The sequence below is a fragment of the Dermochelys coriacea genome, chromosome 12 (genome assembly GCF_009764565.3).
Source record: "Dermochelys coriacea isolate rDerCor1 chromosome 12, rDerCor1.pri.v4, whole genome shotgun sequence".
NCBI classification, from domain to species: Eukaryota; Metazoa; Chordata; order Testudines; family Dermochelyidae; genus Dermochelys; species Dermochelys coriacea.
The window spans coordinates 3,958,491-3,982,897 of NC_050079.1; the positions used below are offsets into that span (position 1 = coordinate 3,958,491).

General features: G+C 41.5%; 1 protein-coding gene across 1 annotated transcript in view; it reads right to left on the bottom strand.

The window, feature by feature from the left end:
• Positions 1-3,323: 3,323 nt before the first annotated feature.
• The window catches only part of CNGB1 (cyclic nucleotide gated channel subunit beta 1), a 96,382-nt gene continuing 75,298 nt past the window's right edge, over positions 3,324-24,407 (bottom strand). The window contains exons 25-33 of the mRNA XM_043495241.1: positions 22,185-22,307; positions 21,345-21,486; positions 20,794-20,953; positions 19,117-19,214; positions 18,946-19,029; positions 17,509-17,627; positions 14,482-14,628; positions 11,831-12,026; positions 3,324-5,251 (exon numbers count right to left, since the gene is read on the bottom strand). Of these exons, the coding sequence (XP_043351176.1) occupies positions 5,045-5,251; positions 11,831-12,026; positions 14,482-14,628; positions 17,509-17,627; positions 18,946-19,029; positions 19,117-19,214; positions 20,794-20,953; positions 21,345-21,486; positions 22,185-22,307 (1,276 nt within the window). The 3' untranslated portion in view covers positions 3,324-5,044. The remainder of the gene's footprint in view (positions 5,252-11,830; positions 12,027-14,481; positions 14,629-17,508; positions 17,628-18,945; positions 19,030-19,116; positions 19,215-20,793; positions 20,954-21,344; positions 21,487-22,184; positions 22,308-24,407) is intronic.

Below are 24,407 nucleotides of genomic sequence, written 5' to 3' on the forward strand. Positions count from 1 at the left end.
GCTATTCTCAACAGTTGACAAGAAGGAGTGGAAATCACTTTTGCAGTGTTAACGAGATCAATGTTAACAAGGTAGCCAATTTCAAACAGTTGACAAGAAGGTGTGAGTATTTAGCAAGGGGAAATTAGTTTTTGTAAAAACAAAGAGGAGTACTTGTGGCACCTTAGAGACTAACAAATTGATTGAGTTTTTGTAGTGATCCATCCACTCCCAATCTTTATTCAGGCCTAATTTGATGGTGTCCAGTTTGCAAATTAGTTCCAGTTCTGCGGTTTCTCATTGGAGTCTGTTTTTGAAGTTTTTTTGTTGAAGAATGGCCACTTTTAAGTCTGTTATTGAGTGACCAGGGAGATACAAAGGCACTGGGCATCATAAACACACACAACATCATAAGCAGAGACAATCATCTTTACATGTTCATTTTAACCAGCAGCTTTAGCAAAAATGGAAGCAGAAACATGAAACTAGTTGCTTAGTCTCATAGAGACATTCAGACTGTACACTGGAGCTCTGCCAGGAGTGGAAGCACAATGGCAGGAAAGAGATGAGAGAAATGTTGGCAGCTGTCAGGCAAATAAAAAAGTTCTCATAGCTTTTAATTTTCTTGCAATTGGTATGGCTGTCCCAAACCATTCCACCCTGGTCATTTTTGTTTATACCCTCCTGGTATGCATTAATAATATTATTAAAATCCTCCCCTTAATGGTAGATTGAGCACAGACTTCTTGTTCTGTATTTGCACCCTGACCCTCTGTGGCAGAGAGCTAATTTTTCTTCTCAGCTCCTGTTGGTGTGATAACATCTTTTGAAACTTCCCATTTAAAATGCATAGAAATCAGCTCCCATGAGCCATGAGTCAATGGGGAGCAGCCTCTCCTCCTTTCCCTTGGAAGCTTTGGGGCTGTGAGGAAACACAGGGTCAAGCCAGGGTCAGGAAAGGGGACTGAACTGTGTCTGACAGGATTTTCCCTCTCCCCCCCTCGGCACCTTTCCTTCTGTGGGGGAAGGGGTTGGACATCTAATAGCCTGAAGGAAGGTTGACCTAAAAACTCCCCAGAGGCTGTTAGTTCTGCTAGCCACATTCACCAGTGCCCCATGCCGGGGATTACAGAACAAAACGGGAAGGGTAGGAGAAGCCCGCTTGCCCTGTGAAGGTGGGAAGGGGCAAGGACTTTGTTTTGGTGCCTTATTGGCTGCCCACCTAATAACGGTCGAGGAGCAAGCTACTGGGGGACAAGCCCGCCAAAAACAGTCTGAGCACGAGCTCCCCTCACCTGTGGAATACCGAACAGCTGCCCTGCCCGAGTGTAGTCTAGCTTCTGTATAATGCAGAGCTGGCCAGGCTGAAGGCACTTAAAAAAAGGGAGCGACCGCAAGTTCCTAAAATTCCCATTGAAACACACCTTATGTATTCCATATTATTTTATTAATAAAATCAGTCCTCCCAAGGAAGGTGCTTGTAAAATATTGCCTCAAATTTCATCCTCAATTTGGCAGCAGGCGGCTCGCTAACTCCTGCAGTGTCAATGCTGGATGTTTGACTTCTTCAAGTGATTTAGGACCCTTTACCCCCAGATTAGACATTTTGGCACCATTCTAGATTACCTATAATGTTGATTTCCCTCACATCCCTAAACAGTGTTATGGTAGGTTAATTGCATTCTGGACTTGCACTGGTGGCTTTGCTTTGTATTCCCTGCCTTTCACCAGTTCAGCTGAGGCAATACTGCTTTCATGTCCACTTCCTTAAAGATTAAAATAATTTAGGTTTTTAAGGCATATCAGCTCCATTGGTCCTTTAGTGAATAGTTTCTTTTTATGTGGATAGCAAAAGTACCTCCTAATGTTATTGTAACAAAGCATTACATGTTAGCGGGTCTGTCTCAAGGGTCTTGCCAGTTGTGGGCAAACTAGGCAGCTGCCTAGAGTGTCAGATTCAGGCTAGGGCAGCAGGAATGGCCAGCCCAAACCTGAAAGGTGCTGAAAATTGCTTCCTTCTCCCTGGACATTCTATAACAGATTTAAAAGTAGCCATATTTGAACCAAAAAAACTTCAAAACCAGACTTCAAAGAGAAACTGCAGAACTAAAATTAATTTGCAAATTTAACACCATTAATTTGGGCTTGAATAGGGACTGGGAGTGGCTGGCTCACTGTAAAAGCAACTTTCCCTGTCTTGGTATTGACACCTCCTCACCAATTATTGGGAGTGGACCACATCCACCCTGATTGAATTGGCCCTGTCACCACTTGTTCTCCACTTGTAAGATAACTCCCTTCTCTTCATGTGTCAGTATATTTATGCCTGTATCTGTACTTTTCACTCCATGCCTCTGAAGAAGTGGGGTTTTTTTACCCACAAAAGCATATGCCCAAATAAATTCGTTAGTCTTTAAGGTGCCACCGGACTCCTCGTTGTTTTTACTAAGAAAGCAACACATAAAACAGCAGTGCTGTGTTTTCCAGATGGAAGATTGAAAAAAACATAGGATCCTGATTAATAGACAAGGACAGTAACGACAAAAGGGAGAATGAATCCATAATAACTGGCACAGGTGCTGAAATGGTAGAATGCATCTGCTGGAAACTGGAGGATCAGTTAGGGGTCCTCCCCATCCACAAATGCTAGATTTCAATGCTTTTAAAATGACATTAAACAATAAGGAAATATAAAAAACAGGAATGGGGATAGAATTAGACATTGGCCTGAGCCAACACGTTTACCTTGAACTCAGCGGGACCATTGAGCATGTTAAGTTTCTTTTTAAAACCTATTGTTATACAGGAAATTTGAAGAGCTAAGAGGAATAAAAGCATGCACAACCCGATGCAGCTAAAAACTAGAAGCAGGGAGATGCTATGGGGAAACTGAGCCAGGATTTCACTCAGAGAGTTTTTCAGACTGTTAGCCTCTGATAACAGTGAGTTCAAAAATTAACGGTGGCTGCTATTAAAAATTTGGTGACATTTGAAAGGCACTCTGAAACTTTTACAAAAATCAACCAAGTAAATATAAGAATTCTGGGTTTATTGTCTAGCTAGTTGGCTTTGTGGTAAATTTTACCACTGAACTTCTTGATTTGCACAGAGAAGGTGAGTCTGTCCAGGCACTCACATGGAATATGGCATAAAGACTCATAGTTCTATGACAAATTTGTAACATTAGCTTGGGGTTGTTCCCATTGTATATTTAGACTCAGAAAGTTGTCCTAAATGCTTGCACATACATTTGTTTTGTTGACATATAGCAAATTAATAGACAAAGCTAAACTAAGCAGGAATTTTTAACATTCTCTGTTCCTTAAATGAAGCCACACGTGATGAACAATAATCTAAAAGTTTAATGAAAATGCTTTGGAATATGAAAGCCACTGCAGCAGAAGGCATATTATTCATTTAAACTACCCTTATAAACCATATCAAAGTATACCCAGGAATCAAAACCCCATTTTCACCTACAATTTTTGCACAGATTTCCTGTTTTGACTTTTTAAATGTTTATATAGTGAAAAAATACTATACACTGTCCACCAAAATGTAGGAAACTAAATAATGTACAAATCTTCATGGGATAAGAAATATTCAGGGAAGTTTCAATACTCTTATCAAAACTCAAGCTTTTATCTTGCAGTGTTAAGAGCAGTGGTGACTTCAGCTTTACTTGTAACATATCTGAGTTCCTTAAACGTGCTGCAGTCTGTAAGAATTCTTAAGAGAAATCAAGATGCTGCTAATCAGCATTGACATGTGTTTCTGCCCCCAGAGAAGTCCACGTAGCTTCTCCGAGGACCACTCTTGGAAGGGAGAAAACTTGTACACGATAGTAAATTGTGAAGAAGGTGTAAGGTAAAGGTCAGTAATTTCATATCCAAACTTTCCCTGTAAAAGAAGATCTTACAAGTGACAAATGTACAGTGTACACATGCATGTAATTCTTACAGTGGTATCCTACTCATTTAGCAGCATGGCCTTTCCATACATAAGCTTGTGAGGTCTGCACTACTGATTAGCACATGAGTATTTGTTGAATGAGTGAAATTATATTTTAATACATTTTGGGACTGCCCCATGTAGCAAACACCTTATTTCTTCTTTACGCAAAGAAGAAGGGAAATGTTTCGTTCAACCCAAATGAAATGTCTTGGTTCAGACACTGAACCAAAAGATCAATCACAGTACTTTCTATTGACTGAGCACTGAACCAAAGAGATGACAAGCACAGTATACAATAACAAGCATTGTGCAAAGCAGTAGCCTGCTTCCTTAGAGGCAGAGGGTCTGAGATCCAACAAAGGAATTGCAAAGATGATGTTAAGCCTATGAAAGCCTATGATAAGCCTAAGAAACCAACCTATGTTCATATGGTGACACACACACACACCCCATTGAAAGAAATTACATGCTTGTTTGCATATCTCAGAATTTGGAACTCGGGAGAAGTCCTGTCTTTCAAGCTATCAGTTATGCTAATTTTCTTTGCTATTCTTTAGAACCACATCGGTTTTTCCATCATTTCCGCGTCTTACACAGCATCGCCTGTGACAACTTTGCAACAGATGGACAGGAATCTTGGCTTTTCTTCTGTTTGTTTTTAGTAAATTATGAGTCACATTTGGGGGGGAAAACAACTGCAACCTTCAGAAGGGGCTGCACTGATATATGATAAAAACAGACTCTAACCCTTCAGAACTGTAAAAAGCCAGTATTCATTACTGCAAGGCTTCGTCACTGTAAGGCTGGATTTGGAGGCAAGAGGGTTGGCCAGGTATTTAGTGGGAATGTTTATAAAGGAGTTCAATAAATGTTGACTTCCAAAGTACAGAAGCTTTGTACAGTTCTAGGCCCTATGGCAAAGAGCCTTATCAACAGCAGTCTTGTGGACTAAGTACCCAAGAAAGGCAGAGCATATCAAGTTGGCTTAGTGAGCAATGCTATTAGCCATTGCACAGAAATTGGTAGCCAGTAAAAGCTTCTATAGGTTGCAGTTGTCTGGCTGAAACTCATGGCAGTGGCTTTCTAAGAGGGACAGGGGGTTGTTTGCTTTTCATTTCTTTTCTTCCTTTTCTGAAACCTCCACAGAAAGAATCTGTTCATTGCTTTGTGGGGCAGGACTCAAGTGAATAAAGACTGAATTATCTGAAGACTTTGAGATGATATCCTCCTCATCAGTGTGGCCACTTGATCTGCAGGGTGCTTTAAATGAATGATGGCGGACTGGTAATTTCAGCAGAACTGGAGTGGATTTGGACTCCTGGAACACAAATAAAACAAAGTAAAAGTGATGAAGCCCTAGCCCATGATTGGGATTCTTAAGCACTACCACAGTATTAGTAACATGAATTAATATGTCTGGCAGAGAGAGAAAGGAGAATTTCAAGCCATTTTACTGAGTCTGAACTCATTATCAAGATTTCACCTCACTATGATGTTTTTCCTTTTGTATGGGAAGGTGAATTATATGATCAAGAAACAGCTAGATCAAAGACTCACAGATTTTAAGGCCAGAAGGGACCATCGTGATCATCTAGTCTGACCTCCTGCACATTGCAAGCCACAGAACCTCACTCCTGTAATGACCTATAACCTCTGGCTGAATCACTGAAATCCTCAAATCAAGATTTAAAGACTTCAAGTTACAGAGACTCCACCATCTGCTCTAGTTCAGACCAGCAAGTGACCCAAGCCCCATGCTGCAGACAGAGGAAGGCGAAAAACCTCAAGGGTCTCTGCCAATCTGACCTGGGGGAAAATTCTTTCCCAACCCCAAATATAGTGACCAGTTAAACTCTGACTTTGTTGGCGAGACCCATCAATATGACACCTAGGAAAGAATTCACTGTAGTGACTCAGAGCCCTCCCCATCTAGTGTCCTACCTCCGTCCATTGCAGATATTTGCTACCAGCAGTCACAGATGGTCCACATGGCATTGTAGGCAATCGCATCCCACCATCCCCACCATAAACTTATCAAGCTCAGTCGTGAAACCATTTAGGTTTTCTGTCCCCTCTTCTCACTTTGGGGGCCTTCTTCTAGAATGTCACTCCTCAGCCGGTTGGAAACCTCTGTCTAATTTCAAGCCTAAACTTGTTGATGGCCAATTTATATCCATTTGTTCATGTGCCAACATTGGCGCTTAACTTAAAAAACTCCTCTCCCTACCGGGTGTTTCTCTCTCTGACAGAGAATGATCATATCTCCCCTAAGCCTTTGTTTGGTTAGGCTAAACGAGCCAACCTCCTTAAATGTCCTCTTGTAAGGTAGCTTTTCCATTCCTCTGATCATCCTAGTAGCCCTTCTCTACACCTGTTCCAGTTTGAATTCATCCTTCTTAAACATGGGAGACCAGAATTGCGCACAATACTCCAGGGAGGTCTCATCTGTGCCTTGTATAATGGTAATAACACTTCCCTATCTTCACCGGAAATGCCTTGCCTGATGAATCCTTGGATTGCATTAGCCTTTTTCATGGTCAAATCACGTTGGTTGCTAATAGTCATCCTATGATTGACCAATACACCCAGGTCTTTCTTCTCCTCTGTTACTTACAACTGATACGTCCCCAATTTATAGCAAAAAAAATTTTTGTTGTTAATCCCTAAATGCATGACCTTGCACTTTGCACTATTAAATTTAATCCCATTTCTGTTACAAAATAATCTGGATGACGTTGAAAATTGGAGTATGATATTCTGGTCCTCCTCCATATTGGCAATACCTCCCAACTTCATGTCATTTTCAAATTTTGTTAGCACATTCCCACTTTTTGTACAAGGTCATAATGAAAATGTGAAATAAGATTGGTCCCAAGACTGATCCCTGAGGAACTCCACTAGTAACCTCCCTCCAGCTTGACAGTTCACATTTCAGTTTGACCCTTTGTAGTTTCTCCTTTAACCAGTTCCTTACCCTCCTTTCAATTCTCATATTAACCCTCATCTTCTCCAATTTAACTAATAATTTCCCCATGTGGAACTGTATCAAATGCCTTATGGAAATCCAGATAGATTAGCTCTACTTCATTTCATTTGTCTAAAAAAATCAGTTCTCACAGCAAAAGATCAGGTTGATCTGGCACCTTATGATAAACCTTGTTTGTATTTTATCCCAATTACCATTTACCTGTATGTCCATAACTGCTTTTTTTTTTTCCCCAAAATCTGTTCCAAGACCTTGCATAGAACTGAGGTCAAACTAACAGGCCTATAGTTTCCTGGATCACTTTTTTTCCTTTCTTAACAATAAGTACTATATTAGCAATTTTCCAGCCATAGGTTATGAATTCCGAGTTTACAGATTAATTAAAAATCCTTCATATTGGGCTTGCAATTTTGTGTGCCAGTTCCTGTAATGTTCTTGGATGGAGATTATCTGGATCCCCCGATCTGGTCACATTAAGCTGTTTGACTTTGACCTTCACCTCAGATGTGGTCATTTCTACTTCCATATCCTTGTTCCCATTAGCCACCCTGCCACTACCCCTAAGCTCCTCATTATCCTTATTAAAAATTGAGGCAAAGTATTCGTTTAGGTGTTGGGCCATGCCTAGATTATCTTTCACCTCCAACCCGTCCTCAGTGCTTAGCTGTCCCACTTCTTTCCTTGTTTTGTTTTTTTTATTTATATAACTAAAAAACATTTTACTATTGGTTTTTTAAGTTCCTTTGCAAGGTCTAAATTTGCTTGGCTTTTGGCAGTTCTCACTTTTTCCCTACACTTTCTGATCTCCAAGATGTAGCTTTCCTTGCTGATCCATCCCATCTTCCATTCCTTGTAGGCTTTCTACTTTCTCTTAATAACCGGTTTGAAGTGCATCTTCATCCAGTTTGGTCTGCCTTCCCTAGGAATTTTTTCCCCTTGCTTGGGATGCAGGCTTCAGAGAGCTTCTGTAACTCTGACAAAGTAATTCCAAGCCTCCACCACATTCAGATCCTTGAGTTCTTCAGTCCAGTCCACTTCCCTAACTACTCCCCTTAATTTTTTAAAGTTTGCCCTTTTGAAATCAAGGACCCTAGTTGCAGATCTATTTTTGTTTATTCTTCTATTTTTAAATGGAATTAGCTCATGATCACTCGAACCAAGACCGTCCTGTACAACCAGTTCTTCTGAGGTCTTCGCTACTTACCAATACTAAACCTAAAATGGCCTCACCTCTTATTGGTTTGGTGACTATTTGGTGAAGAAATCTGTCAGCTATCACATCCAGGAATATCTGGGCCCTACTATTACTAGTAGCCCTTGTCCTCCAATCTATATCTGGAAAATTAAAGTCTCCTATAATCACTCAACTCCCAGTAGTATTTATTTCATTACAAATATTTTATAAGTCTCTATCTATATCCAGATCAGAACCTGGGAGTCTCTAGCAGACTCCAAGCACTATCTCAGTCGTGTCTCTGATAGCTTTCTTCCCCAAAGTGATTTTGACCTGAACAGATTCCATTTGATCTATACCATGATTTGTAATTTCTTTACATTCTGCCTTGCCATTGATATATAATGCTACTTCAACACCTTTACTTTTATTTCTGTCCTTCCTGAACATCACATACCCTCAATACCTGTACTCCAGCCATGACTACTATTCCACCAGGTTTCCGTTATCCTTAGGATATCTCTCATCACTTCCTGCACCAGTAGTTCTAGTTCCTCCATTTTGCTATCCAGGCTCCTTGCCTTGATCTACAGGCATCTTAGTTGTTTCTGTTTGGCTTTGCCCAGATTCCTCACCTGATTAGGTACAGTCATTCTACTGGCAGTATCACCAACCTGACTGTTGATGCCAAAAATCAATGACACTTTCTCCTACCCTCTGTTGTTCCTTTCTCCACTGCTGTATCCTCTCTTACCTGATTTTCTTCCCGCTCAATATTAGAATGAGGCTTGGAGATTACATGAGCATCTCTCAAACATTGCCCCCAAATTCCTACTTTAAAGCTCTTTTAATCTGTTGCCAACCTCCATCCCAGATGTCTATTTCCCTCCCTACTCAGGTGGAGTTCATCCCATGAGAACAGTCCTCTGTCTATGAATGCCTCCCAGTGGTCAAACATCCCAAAGCCCTCCTTATCGCACCACTGCTTGACCCATCTGTTGATGATCATCACCTTGTCTCGCCTTTGTTCTCCTCCTCTAGGGACAGGCAGAATCCCACTGAAGATAACCTAAGCCTCCATTTCTTTAAGCATCTTCCCCAGCCTGGCATACCCTCAGCGTTCATGCATTCTAATGAGACTCTAGAGGTATCATTTGTTCCCACATGAAGGACAATCAGTGGATTCTTTCCTTCTCCCATTAAAATAGTCTTCAGCTTCAGGTCCACATCCTGTATCTTAGCTCCCGGCAGACAGCACACCTTCCTGTTCTTTGGATCACCTTTGATGACAGGCCTGTCTGTTCTTCTTAGTAGGGAGTTCGCAGTCATGTAGACCTGCATCTTCCTGGTGTTGGTGCAATTCTCCAGCCTTCCTTTCACTTCTTTCTGGCTGCAAATCCTGTTGTCTTTTGTTCTCATTTGTGGTCTTCTATCAGACATCCTCTGTTCTCTCGAGGCTTTGAACTCTGGCTATGTCCCATGGACTTTTCCCCTCTTCCTGTAGGACTAGCTGCTCTTCTCTTCTTCCTTACTCTCCCATCAGGGTCATCCCTAGCTATTCTGGGGCCCTACACAGCCCTCCCCATGAGGGGGAGAGGCCTCTGCAGGGTGGGGAAGCAGGCCCCAGGCCTCTGGGGCGGGAGGAAGCAGGCTTGGGGGGCAGGGGAGAACCACCCCTCAGCACTCACCAGCAGCATGACTGCGGCCGGGTCGCTGCACTTCCCACCCCCATTGAGTGCAGGCCCGGCCCTGCTGCAGAGCTCGGGGGAGTGGGGGCGTGGCAGGGGCAGGGGCCCTGGGGAAGAGTCGAAGCAGGGCTGGAGCAGCACGCAGCTGTGCAGGGCACCAGGAAATTGCCCCAAATTTCCTGGTGCCCTACACAGCTGCGTACTTTGCATGTGGGTAAGGATGGCCCTGCCTCCCACCTTCTGTTACGGCCCACTGCACCCCCTATTGTCCAACTCAGCAAACCTGTTTCTCAGCTCTATTTCTCCTTTGCTAGCCCGTCTTTTCCTCTGCCTTGTTCTTATAGTCATATGCTTACACCGGCTACTTCCTCACCCACCATCTACCCTCCCAGTTCTCCAGTCCAGCTTGCATCTGCAAGTCTCGAGATTTCCCTTCAGTCTCCCCTTGCCTTCCCCCCCACTCCCCAATCATCCATTTAAACCCCTTTCAAAACTTAGCCATAGTTTCCACCTGCATCTCCAAACCTTGGATCTTCTCTTTCATAAGATCTGCTGGCCGCACTTTAAACAAAACACCTGTCAGGTACCGTATCCAGGCGAATGTATATCCCGCAGGTTCCACATCATTATAGTGCAAGTTAATTGTGAAAGCTTTCTTAATACAGTTTAGTCATTGTATTTCAATTCTAATCTGAAATATCCCCAGGATTTATCCTAGTTTATCATGGTACTAGTTTTGTAACAGCCCACTGGATAAGTTGCCAGCTGGGCCTAACCTGGATCTCTCTCTCTAAAAGCATAGGCCTCTCAGCTTACATCAATTAGCTGGAAGCAGCAGCAGTCTCAGAAACCTCTTTATAAGGAGTACTTGTGGCACCTTAGAGACTAACAAATTTAGTCTCTAAGGTGCCACAAGTACTCCTTTTCTTTTTTGCGAATATAGACTAACACGGCTGCTACTCTGAAACCTCTTTATGCGGACCAGCTACTTGAGAAGGACAAAGACCTACCTGTGTTAATGTGGGTTATGAATGGAATGCCTTAATTATGGAATTCATTCTCCATTACTATCCAGAGTGGGTCATGTATGTCAGCATCTATATTCTCTGCCGCTTTTAACTATTCTTTAATTATTGTTACAGCATTTAATTGTATGAAGCCTTCTTATTCTTTTACGAAGGACACTAGAAAGACATTGCATTGTTCTATGTGTCTTTCTAGATACATTTTCGGCCCTCTTTACCATAGTACCTTAACACTACTACTAAGCAAAGACTTTCAGTTATGATACTGTCTGTATAATATAGTGGTTACAATACACAGGTATATCTAATTAATAAAATCACTGTCCTTTAGTATATTCATTCATTCATTATATATTAAGGCTTTTACTTTCTTAAATTCAGAAAATCATATGCAGATAGAACCACTATTGAATCCTGGAGCATGACTTCGGCTACAGTTATACTTCTACAAAGTTGGACCGATAAGATGGACGCTGGATGTCTGGCTGTGTACTTGTCTGTCACTTTAACATAATATGGATTGGTTCTATGAATGTTACACAGTAGAGCGATTGTGTGATGTGGATATATGTCCACTGCAGACTAGAATGAGACCTAAATTTTTCACATTATTAGGATCTCCTCAAGTGAAAAGCTAACGTGTTCTCCTACTACATTAGCCCACTGGATTACAATGCCTTCCTGCAAGGGTTTCCTCAATCCATCTAGTACCACTGTTCCATTTATTCCATATTGATCTCAAACTTAGTCTGACTTCATGTGAAATGAGTTGATTATCTCAGCTGATTTCCTTATGGACACATTTCTGTCCATGATTGCCACTAGTTGGTACCCTTGTAGATAGTCCCAGCAGAAAAATGAAAGAAAGAATGAACATGTAGATTGTGATCAGCCAGTGGTTCATTGTTGTTCAGCTGAAATATAGACTCTATGCTGTTTCTTGTTAAGTATCCATCAACAGTGTTGCAAGATGATAGTTTCATTGTGAATGAAAGAACAAAAACTCCAAATCCTTTGTCCTTACCTGCATAGCTTGCATTGCTTTCAGCTCTCTCAATTTCCATCTGATATGGGCAAGCTTTCCTTTGCCTCCCATCTTTCCTGCAGCTACCAGGGCAGCTTGAAAGAGTTTAGGTGTCCCAGGTCTTGGAGGAATGATAAGTGCATCTTTTGGCATGCCTTTTTCTTCTTTGGGTTTATTGTTATTTTTCAGCATTTTCCTAGAATAAGAAAGAGACTAATTTTCTCCAGAGATATGCAATATTGGATTAATTTTCCAACACAGACACTTCAAGTTTTGCAGCAGTTAAAGGCACTCTCAAAACATTAGACTTTGTTGCAGAGTAGAGCTGGGAAAATTATGAGAAAAAAAATCCCTGTGAATATGAAATTCAACAAAGACAAATGTGAGGTGCTACATTTAGGGAAGAAAAAACAAATGCACAAATACAGAATGGGGGGATAAGTGGCTTGGCAGCAGTACTACTGAGAAGGATCTGGGAGCTGTGGTGGATCACAACCTCAACATGAGTCAGCAAGGTGATGCTGTTGCAAATAAATTATAATAAATAATAAATAATAATAATAATAATAAAATTTTTAAAAAATGCAATTTTTGGTTGCATTAACAGAGACATAGCATGCAAGTCATGGGAGGTGATAATACTGCTCTACTCAGCGCTGGTTAGCCCTCAACTGGAGTATTGTGTCCAATTTTGGTCACCAATGTATAGAAAGGATGTAGAGAAACTAGAAAGGATCCACAGGTGAGCAACAAAGATAATGAAAGGGATGGAATGCAAGCCATATGAGCTAAGGCTGAAGGAACTGGATGTGTTTAGTTTGGAAAAGAGGAGATTAAGGGGGGGATATGATAGCGGTTTTCAAAAACTTGAAAGGCTGCCATAAAAAAAGATGGAAAAAATTGTTCTCTCTTGTCACAGAGGGCAGGACAAAAAACTTCAAACTGTAGCATGGCAGATTTAGTTTACATCTCAGGAAAAACTTCCTAACTGTAAAAACAGTAGGACATTGGAACAAACTGCCTAGGGAAGTCCTGGAATATCCTTCACTGGAGGCTTTCAAAAGGAGGATGGGTTGCCATCTATCTTGGATGGTTTAGACACAACAAATCCTGCATCCTGGCAGGGGGTGAGACTAGATGATCCTGGCAGTCCCTTCTAACCCTGTGGTTCTATGTTTCTATGAGTCTGCTTTGGTTGTGTTTGTTCCCATGTTGCATTCACAGTTCCTGTGTACATTCAAGTGATAAAGTTTTAGTGGTGCAAAATGTGTACAGAAAACAAATTTAGTAGCATGCATCATTCTCTGCAGAAGCCAATTTTAAACGTGCATACACAAATTTCAGAGCCATATTATAGCTACATTAGCATGTATATATGTCCACATCACTTGCACTTTGCCCACCTTCCCATGTCCCTCGGTCTATTTCTAATATTCTAGCATGCCAGCTAGGTAGTAGTAGAATTCCAAATCTCTGTGCTGCTGAGTTGAATAGAATGAAAATTAATTAATTAGATTAAATTACTAGAGGGGAAAATTTAGGCTGAATATCAAGGAATAATTTTTCCTCAGGATGTGGTGGCAGCCCCATTGCTTGACACGTTTAAACTTAGACCATACAAAACACCAGTAAATAGGGAACAATTCTGCAATGTCAGAGGAATAAACTAGATGCCCTAATTAGTCTTTTCCATTTCTGAAGTGTAAATGATATCCTGACACGCCTAGGATGAAAAACAGCAATAAATTAGGAAAGGAAATTAATAGCACTCTCCTCAGCAAAACTGATAGAGAAATACATCTTAAACTACAGATGGGAGTTTTAGTAGTCAGAATGTAATTACTTAAGACTCAATTGTGACACCATCCCCAAGGAAGAATAGTTACACTGCTGCACAAGTGGAACAGGAACCAGTCTGTGATTCTGAGAGTCACAGGCTAGCACCCCGCTCTTGCTCCAAGAGGTGGGAATAATCTGTTTCACCTCTATACCTAGTTCAGTTTACTGGCCTTGACACATTGGCTCAGCTGCACTGGCAGGTGCATGAGTGGGGCGAGCCAAGGTTCTGTTCACTCCCCAATATCATAAATGTGAAACGAGAAGTAGTCGCTGTTCACCCTCTGTGTTGCTACTTGTGATTTGGGTTTTATATGTAGGGGAGCAAAGTGATTCCTAAAGTTCCTGCCTGCGAATTCAGCCAGTGTCTCAGTTTGACCCTTACATTAAATTTTCTTGTAAAAAGTGCCATGGAAATTTTAAAATGACCACAAATTATTAGTACCTCAGTTTAACGTCCCATCTTCAAAACACCAATTCCAACAGCACCGCCATTACCTCAATGCTAACTCAAAGGGAAGAGCACCATCTGCTGAAACATCAACAATTCTCGTAGCACCTAAGTTTTTCATTTCTCTCCAAGTGCTGATCAGGTTCAAGTCTGCTTCGTTTATGAGAACTGATGTAACCGAGGCCCAAAAAGAAGATGTATACACAGTCTGGTGTGCTTAGCATTGAAAATTTTCCCGTAACACTTTGGGTGTAATTTCTCTGGTGTGCAGCCCCAAAGATCACCTGTTCTTTCAGAGTTTGAAAATTGTACTATATCTGCATGTTTATGATAAATGACATTTGAGCAACATCCTGTCACTCACCTAGCCTTCTTACGCAGCAGCTTCTGAGATTCTGGATAATGCACCAAAATTTCATTCAAGTCCTTCTTATCCAAGATGAAAAGGTTAGTAAATCCATGAGCCACAACATTTGCTGTGCGACGATTTCCACCTCCCACTGCCAACAAGCTAATTAAAATACCAAGAGATGTTAAAACTATTGTATGTTGGGCCAATACAGTTTTTAACATATAAAATCTGAGTTTTCACACGATTTGATAGCAGAGTTTGTTGCAGGAGACGTGTCGTCACTGTACTTGGAGCTCAACTTTTGCCAACCATGACATTTTACGCATCTAATATTTTAAGTGTTTTGGTGATACATTGGTATGACAGGTTTCAGAGTAGCAGCCATGTTAGTCTGTATCCACAAAAAGAACAGGAGTACTTGTGGCACCTTACAGACTAACAAATTTATTAGAGCATAAGCTTTCGTGAGCTACAGCCCACTTCGTCGGATGCATAGAATGGAACATATAGTAAGAAGAAATATATATATATATACACACATACGGAGAAGGTGGAAGTTGCCATACAAACTGTGAGAGGCTAATTAGTTAAGATGAGCTATTATCAGCAGGAGAAAAAAAATTTTGTAGTGATAATCAAGATGGGCCATTTAGACAGTTGACAAGAAGGTGTGAAGATACTTAACATGGGGAAATAGATTCAATATGTGTAATGACCCAGCCACTCCCAGTCTCTATTCAAATCCAAGTTAATGGTATCTAGTTTGCATATTAATTCAAGCTCAGCAGTTTCTCGTTGGAGTCTGTTTTTGAAGCTTTTTTGTTGCAAAATTGCCACCCTTAAGTCTTTTACTGAGTGGCCAGAGAGGTTGAAGTGTTCTCCTACTGGTTTTTGAATGTTATGATTCCTGATGTCAGGTTTGTGTCCATTTATTCTTTTGCGTAGAGACTGTCCGGTTTGGCCACTGTACATGGCAGAAGGGCATTGCTGGCACATGCTGGCATATATCACATTGGTAGATGTGCAGGTGAATGAGCGCCTGATTGTGTTGCTAATGTGATTAGGTCCTATGATGGTGTCACTTAAATAAATATGTGGACAGAATTGGCATTGGGCTTTGTTGCAAGGATAGGTTCCTGGGTTAGTTTTTGTTGTGTGGTTGCTGGAGTATTTGCTTCAGGTTGGGGGGCTGTCTGTAAGCGAGGACTGGCCTGTCTCCCAAGATCTGTGAGCGTGAGGGATCATTTTTCAGGATAGGTTGTAAATCTTTGATGATGCACTGGAGAGGTTTTAGTTGGGGGCTGAAGGTGATGGCTAGTGGTGTTCCGTTATTTTCTTTGTTGGGCCTGTCCTGTAGTAGGTAACTTCTGGGTACTCTTCTAGCTCTGTCAATCTGTTTTTTTCACTTCAGCAGGTGGGTATTGTAGTTTTAAGAATGCTTGATAGAGATCTTGCAGGTGTTTGTCTCTGTCTGAGGGATTGGAGCAAATGCAGTTGTATCTTCAAGGTTGGCTGTAGACAATGGATCGTGTGGCGTATCCTGGATGGAAGCTGGAGGCATATAGGCAAGTATAGCGGTTAGTAGGTTTCCGGTATAGGGTGGTGTTTATGTGACCATCACTTATTAGTACAGTAGTGTCCACGAAATGGACCACTTGTGTGGTCTAAATGGTCCATCTTGATTATCACTACAAAAGTTTTTTTCTCCTGCTGATAATCGCTCATCTTAACTAATTAGCCTCTCACAGTTTGTACGGCAACTTCCACCTTTTCTGTATGTATATATATTTCTTCTTACTATATGTTCCTATATGCTGTAGCCCATGAAAACTTATGCTCTAATAAATTTGTTAGTCTCCAAGGTGCCACAAGTACTCCTGTTCTTTTTATGGGTATGAAAGTCACTACATAAAAATGATTTTATTATAGTTATTTTATAATATTGTTCTTTAAAACTAGTTTTATAGACAGAAAAGTACCCACTACTAGTGTGTTACAAATCACTATGGCACTCTGGACTGCTCTGTACAAGCGTTGGATATTAACAATAGTAGTGACTGTAGTTTACATATTACTCTAGAAACCACCTTTATGTAGGATAACCAAGTCAGCATTTTAGTTCCACCCTTCTTTATTACCACTGCGGAGTATGTAGTTCATGGCCAGTAGGGATGTATAGATTTTTTTAAATTATAATATTTTGTTTTTATGTTTGTATCTCAAGCTCTTGTTTCTGCTTTGGGGTCGGAGGACCTGAACAGCCAGCCTAACTCATGGTTATCAGGAAGAGAACATATTTACAATGAGCTAGTTTCACTGTGCTTTGATTTCACCCATTCTCACTCACATGGATTCCCTACCTAAAGCCATATCAGCACAGGGCAAATGGCCTAGAACAGGAAGCTTGCAATGATTTATTTTCACTCTGCTGGTATTGGAAAGGGGTGGTCCAAGGTGGAATAATCAGTTTTCTCCATTTATCTTCTACTTTTTTGAAAATCAACAATACAGTTTATTGAGTGATTTGTTTTTATCCAGGGGGACCCTCAATATCCTTGTTGCAGGCTTGTGGTATCCCCATTTTTAATCTATTTCCAATCATATTATGGTCAGCCATCTTTTCAGCTGATAAGCACTGCAGAGGACTCTTGTCAATGCTGTTTAATCAGCCAGGATGGTTGTTGATGACCAAAATATGAGTCTCTTTTCCCCTATTTCTCTTCCCCAAGAAAGTTGCCTTTGCAACTATCACTAGACAACCAGGTCAGTTCATACTGTGTAGACTCACATAGAATGGAGTCAGGGAGACAATGACAGTTTGAAAGTTTAAAATTAAAAAGTGGAATTTATTTGTGTTAACAGATCTCGCTCTTAAATTGTGACCCCTTTTAATTATAGCAGCAAATAGGTCCTTGCAATGGATCCTCCTTTCCAGATCTTATTTCCAAATTTTATTTTTCTCCACCTCTGACTTATTTCCCCAACTTCCTTCTAATCTTAGTCTTGGTCTTTATTCTCCCAATTAATCCTCTCTCTGACCTTATTTCTCCAAACACAGATCCAGCTTTCAGAGTCACAAGCACAGTTTTGCCATCAGGTCCTCCAAGCACCTGCACCTGTCCAGCTTGTATAATGTACATCTCTCGGCCAATTTCCCCCTGAAACAAAGATTAGAACAACTTGTGGGGTGTACACTGATTATCCTGCTGGAACCCAGAAAGAGGAGAAGAAAGCATATGGAAAATGTACAGAGACCCTGATCCTCCAAGTTAAACTATTCAATTACTTCATTAATGTTGTTTTATTCTGTCTCATATCTTTTCATAGCTTTCCATTTGCTGGTCATAAATGCTGGAGGTTCCAAAACGGGAATAGGTTTTATCTTTTATTTTTTCTTTTTAAAAAACAAATTCTTCTCAACTCTTTTTTTTTGAAATATTTTCCTTTTGTTGTTTTATCCTGCTTATTCTCAATTATTAAATGAGCATGCACAGCTGCTTTCCCACCCATGTATTTTTTCCAATTAGTGTTAATGCTGTGCACATTGAAATCAGCAGAGGTCACTCTTTGCACAATATGATCAGTATCACCAACACTAAGTGACACAGAGCACATCTTTGCTTTGAATCTCCCTTGCACAACTTAATCAGTTCCTGGTGTATTAGCCAGGCCTGGCTCTTCTCATTGTTTCAGATAGCTCTCAGGAAGTGCAGTACTGCACATAAAACACAGGATTGGCCAAAAGGGACTATACTGTTCTGGGAACTGTTGTGGCTCCCGACATAACCCTAGAATAGTGGTTCTCAGACTTATGTACTGGTGACCCTTTTCACATAGCAAGGCTCTGAGTGTGACACCCCTAATAAATTAAAAACACTTTTTAATATATTTAACACCGTTATAAATGCTGGAGGCAAAGCAGGGTGGGGGGGAGGAGGCTGACAGCTCGCAACCCTGTATGTAATAACCTTGCAACTCCCTGAGGGGTCCCAACCCCCAGTTTTAGAACCCCTGACCTGGAGGCTGCCTTACTTTACAGCAGCCTTGTACAACTGCCTATGGGCTGCTGTACAGCTCAGAATAGCTGGAACACTTTGTACTCTATCCACTCTCACTCTTGTCCACAACAAAACTCTTGCTCCGATCCACACTCTCGGTATATACCTATTCAAGAGGCTGCACTGGAGGGTAGTGTGAAGCTGCATAAGCCAGCCCTATGCTACTTCTGCACTGGGTGAATTCCCCAGGAGGCCTTTATGATCTCTTTATGCCTCTGTGTGGCTGTAGTGTCAACCGCAATATGGTACCATCTCTTGGTTAGCTTGGTGTATCTCCTTGCCAAATGCACTGACCAACAAAATCCATATCATTCCACCAATGAGCTTCCATTTCTGGCCCTGACTCTTCCCCACCGCATATAGCATCACTTTATTCCAAGTCTCTAAAGAGAATTTATGTAAAGAAAATGCTTGTTACCTTCTTACACACATAATCATTAGGTAAGTAAACAACAGATCGGAGCCTCTTCAACATGTCGAAAATCATCTGCCTGTCACAGCCCTGAACCCAAAAGAAGAAGTGGAATTACTTAATCTGTAGGAGTCTCTCAGGAGTCAGGTAATGTCCAATCTGAGAAGTAGACAGTACCTGAAAAAGCGCCACCTTGCTAACTATGTCGTAGTTGACATCAATAGCAATATCCAGCCTCATCTTGTCTGGCAGCTGCACCATCAGCTCCGATTCGTCTGTTAAAAGGGAAAACAAAACAAAGAACTGGCTACTTACAGAAAACGTACCTAGCTTTCCAATATGGAGCTCAGTAACAAGTCAGTGCAAATCATGATTTTCCACAACAGGATGAGTTAGCAGGAATGGCAGGTTTTTCCTACACAGGAGGTTGTGATTTGGCCAACAATCTCAATTCAGCTAACTTCATCTATAGAGGGGGAGTTACAATCTTGGAATGCGCTGTTGTGTGATCATGCTAGTTTACTAACAGGCTAGGAATTGGAACCCTGGTACTAATGTAGTGGACTGTAGAAGTATGGGTAAAACAAGGAGGAAATAGAGAGAAATCAGTGAAATGAGAAAGAAAAAAAAATCCCACAAAATCCTTAGGGTTAGTGCCCCAATGCTGTGCTGCCACTGGTGTTGCAAAATGACTGCAGTGACTTTCCAAAACTCAGCAGTACCCCTTTGGGTTTAACTGGAAAAATCTCAGTGCAATTAACTGTGGAGGAGGGAGATTAGACAGAATGACACATCTCTTGCTCTAGACCAGAGGTTCTGACAAAACATTTTTTGGTGGCCTCAACTATGACACTTCTTCCTAAAATATTTAACTTTAGGAAAAAAACAAATAAATATGCACATGTACATGTCCAAAGCATAGTAATTTATTCATGTAGGGTTTTTCCAGATTCAGTAATAAACAGAATGGACAGTTGTGTCTATTCTTTATCAGACCTAAAGAGAAGAGAAACACAAATAAGGTACTTTGCATGTTCGTGCCTTTTGTTGTTGTTTCTTTTGTTTTAGGGTGATTTGTTGTTGTTTTTTTAAGACTTGTTAGCAAGTAAGTCTGCTTCTGTGAAGAGTGATATTTGTATGTTTGTTAATATCATGTTTCACAGCAGCAGACTTGCTACCTAGCTGGAAGGCAGTGAAAAGTGATATTAACAAACATACAAATCTCTTTTCACAGCAGACCTACTCAGGCCTGGCAAGCCAGGGGACCAATTAAGCCTTGGTTGGATGGGGAGGTGGGTAGGGAGGCAGTGGGGGCCAAGGGTGATAGGGTGGATGGGTGAGGGACAGGGGGATGGAGCCTGCCAGGTCCTGTGGCTGTGGGATGGAGCCCATGGTTGGAACCTGCCACCACACAGCCAGAGCCCATGTCCAGAGCCTGCCGCTGCATGGCCAGAGCCTGCCTCCCCAGAACTAAAGCTGGAAGTCTGAGCTCCACCACCCCCAGAAAGGTGGGGAACTCATAACAGCTGTCTGCTCCTGCGGCATTTGTGATTCCAGAGGGGGGCATGGCCCACCCCCTCTGGGAGGCCTCAAGGGAGGGGGTGCTTAGCTCCCTTCCCAATCACTGCCCAGGAGGCAGTGGCCGCAAGAGAAGCCCTTGGTGGCCACATGCAGCCACATTTGAGAAATGCTGCTCTAGACCATCTAGACCACGGATAACCGGTTCACAAAATGTTGTAAGCTGCCCGCTTACATTGCTGTTCATAATGTTCATAGGCCAAGGTAAAAATATCAGAAAGACATGAACTTAAAGTCTTAATAAAGACAGTAACCCTAAATACAGCTAATTCTTACCTAACATGCCCTGTGAATGCCAAGTGTATTCATACCAGGTTTTGACCCGATTCTGAACGGATTTGGGGATTTTGTAGAAATTCATGTATTTAATGGTACTGTCCATGCAACTCCGATAATAAGTTTGTCCTGCAGTAGCAGCACCAACTACATCTCTCATCTGAGTTGGAGGAGGGAAGAGAACAAAATTAAAGGAAATAACTATAAGTAATGATGAATAAATTAAGTATCCAAAAGACTATTAACAACGAGCTTCTTAGACTGAACATACACTGTGTATCACGACGGAGGATTTTTAGCATCTGCGTCCTCTGACTTATAAAACTATTGGCATGCAGCAGGTCAGGAGCCTCTCTATATTAGAGAAACAAACCTTAAAATAATGTAAGAATGAACAATGATGCTATTGGAATTTTTCAGTGTATGAAGATGGAAAGCTCAGGGGGTGCTTTCTGGGAAACAAACATGATTTCAGAGAGGTGACCTTAAAAATAACAAGCACTGTGAACCTGCGTCATACTGAAGGGAAGACAGATTGATTATTCACTTACTTGGCCGATCATGACAGAGAAAGCAAAGACCCCTGTGAAGTAGTTCAGAAGCTGGAAGAGTATCTCAAACAGAGTTTGAGGGTCAGGCAGTCCTCCAATAGTAATTAGCGTCTTGACAGCCCAGTAATAGCAGCGGATATAACTATAAAGGGAAAAAACGAACAACTTTTCAACCAGTTACCTTCACCTGAAAAGTCAGTATCTGCTTTATACCATTAGAACTGCTCTGACACAGTCAGCAAGAGACATCTTGGAAACTATAGAGAGAATGATTATGTGGTGAAAAGGGGAAAACTACGGGAGTGAAAGCCTCTCCTCTCCCTCAAATGCAAATGTTCCCGGAAAACCTACAGAGACAAAGAAGTTTAGGGGACAGCTGGAAAACATGGGGGCACTAGAGCTTCTTGGAGAAAAAGTCTCCAGAATTTTTTTCAATGACAAAATATATTTTTCCCCTAGTCTAGTTCTTCATAATGGCTGGACCATTTTGGTGGAAGCATAAAATGATAATAATAATAATTATAATCATTCAGACACATGGCAGACACATGGCATGTAAAATTTCAACCTCAATGGTTAAAGTTTACCAAAGTTATAAGCAATGGAGTTATAATGGAAAGAGCCAGGCAACTTTAATAATAGGCAGCACTACCAGCCCTGCCTATATAAATCAAATAGTGATGATATTGTACGGAAATGTCAGGCTTTTGACGAAAAGGTGGATTCGTATGTCAAAAGTGTGGTGTTAATTCAGCCTTGGCTGCATCCTGACTGTCTCTCTATCGCTCCTATTCTGTTGCATTGGCCTATTCCAAAACAGAGGGCATGCATACTAAGTACCTGTTTCCCTCCCCATTATAGACCCATGTGGTAGAACCCAGTCCCTGGTACGATGATGCCCAGTAATATAGGCATGAGTTCACGTGTAAGCTGAAGAGTAAATAGGCTGTGGTCCTTATCACTCTGCAAAGAAAGGCAACAATGAAAGAGGAAAGGTTACAAGGTACCCGATAATGAAAAACACTATCAAATCCCCCCAAATACCATCGTTAAAAGTGAAAAATAATTAATAGAAACACAGGGGAAGCACTGATATTTATAGTCCTATTAGAAAGGGAAAAAGGAGTGCTTCGGAACATTTGACTCTAATTATTACAAGCGATTCCCCACCAGTCACATGGTAAAGCTCTGGTTTCAGAGTAGCAGCCGTGTTAGCCTGTATTCACAAAAAGAAAAGGAGGACTTGTGGCACCTTAGAGACTAACAAATTTATTTGAGCATAAGTTTTCGTGAGCTACAGCTCACTTCATCGGATGCATTCGGTGGAAAATACAGTGGGGAGATTTATATACACACAGAGAGAACATGAAACAATGGGTTTTATCATACACACTATAAGGAGAGTGATCACTTAAGATGAGCTACCATCAACCTCAACCTGGACCAGTCCACACAAGAGATCCACTTCCTGGACACTACGGTGCTAATAAGCGATGGTCACATAAACACCACCCTATATGGGAAACCTACTGACCGCTATTCCTACCTACATGCCGCTAGTTTTCATCCAGATCACACCACACGATCCATTGTCTACAGCCAAGCTCTACGATATAACCGCATTTGCTCCAACCCCTCAGACAGAGACAAACACCTACAAGATCTCTATCATGCATTCCTACAACTACAATACCCACCTGCTGAAGTGAAGAAACAGATTGACAGAGCCAGAAGAGTACCCAGAAGTCACCTACTACAGGACAGGCCCAACAAAGAAAATAACAGAACGCCACTAGCCATCACCTTCAGCCCCCAACTAAAACCTCTCCAACGCATCATCAAGGATCTACAACCTATCCTAAAGGACGACCCATCGCTCTCACAGATCTTGGGAGACAGGCCAGTCCTTGCTTACAGACAGCCCTCCAACCTGAAGCAAATACTCACCAGCAACCACACACCACACAACAGAACCACTAACCCAGGAACCCATCCTTGCAACAAAGCCCGTTGCCAACTCTGTCCACATATCTATTCAGGGGACATCATCATAGGGCCTAATCACATCAGCCACACTATCGGAGGCTCGTTCACCTGCGCATCTACCAATGTGATATATGCCATCATGTGCCAGCAATGCCCCTCTGCCATGTACATTGGTCAAACTGGACACTCTCTACGTAAAAGAATAAATGGACACAAATCAGACGTCAAGAATTATAACATTCAAAAACCAGTCGGAGAACACTTCAATCTCACTTGATTACAGACCTGAGAGTGGCTATCCTTCAACAAGAAAAACCTTCAAAAACAGACTCAAGCGAGAGACTGATGAATTGGAATTAATTTGCAAACTGGATACCATTAACTTAGGCTTGAATAGAGACTGGGAGTGGATGGGTCATTACACTAAGTAAAACTATTTCCCCATATTATTTTTCCCTCCCAGCCCACCCCCCACTGTTCCTCAGACGTTCTTGTTAACTGCTGGAAATGGCCCACCTTGATTATCACCATAAAAGGTTTTCCTCCTTCCCCCCCCCCCCCCCCGCTGGTAATAGCTCATCTTAAGTGATCACTCTCCTTACAGTGTGTATGATAAAACCCATTGTTTCATGTTCTTTGTGTGTGTATATAAATCTCCCCACTGTATTTTCCACCGAATGCATCCGATGAAGTGAGCTGTAGCTCACAAAAGCTTATGCTCAAATAAATTTGTTAGTCTCTAAGGTGCCACAAGTCCTCCTTTTCTTTTTATGGTAAAGCTCTGTACAACTCTTTAAAAATGTAGGGGAAAGTATATTTTTATCGGCTGCTTTACACTGTTTATCCCCACTACTTCTGCCCCCAGTTACTTTGGGAACAAAGAGATCATTTCAAATAATGTTGATAGCATTTATCACATGGAGCTACAACTTGGAAGAGGTTAATGACTAAAGGCTATTATTAATATAGATCATTTTTCTACAGTCATCTTTCATATTGTGGATCTGCGACATATCCTGGAAACAGTGCCATGTGCCACAATGCAGAAGACAAGAGTTAAGAATGACTGAAAATGAG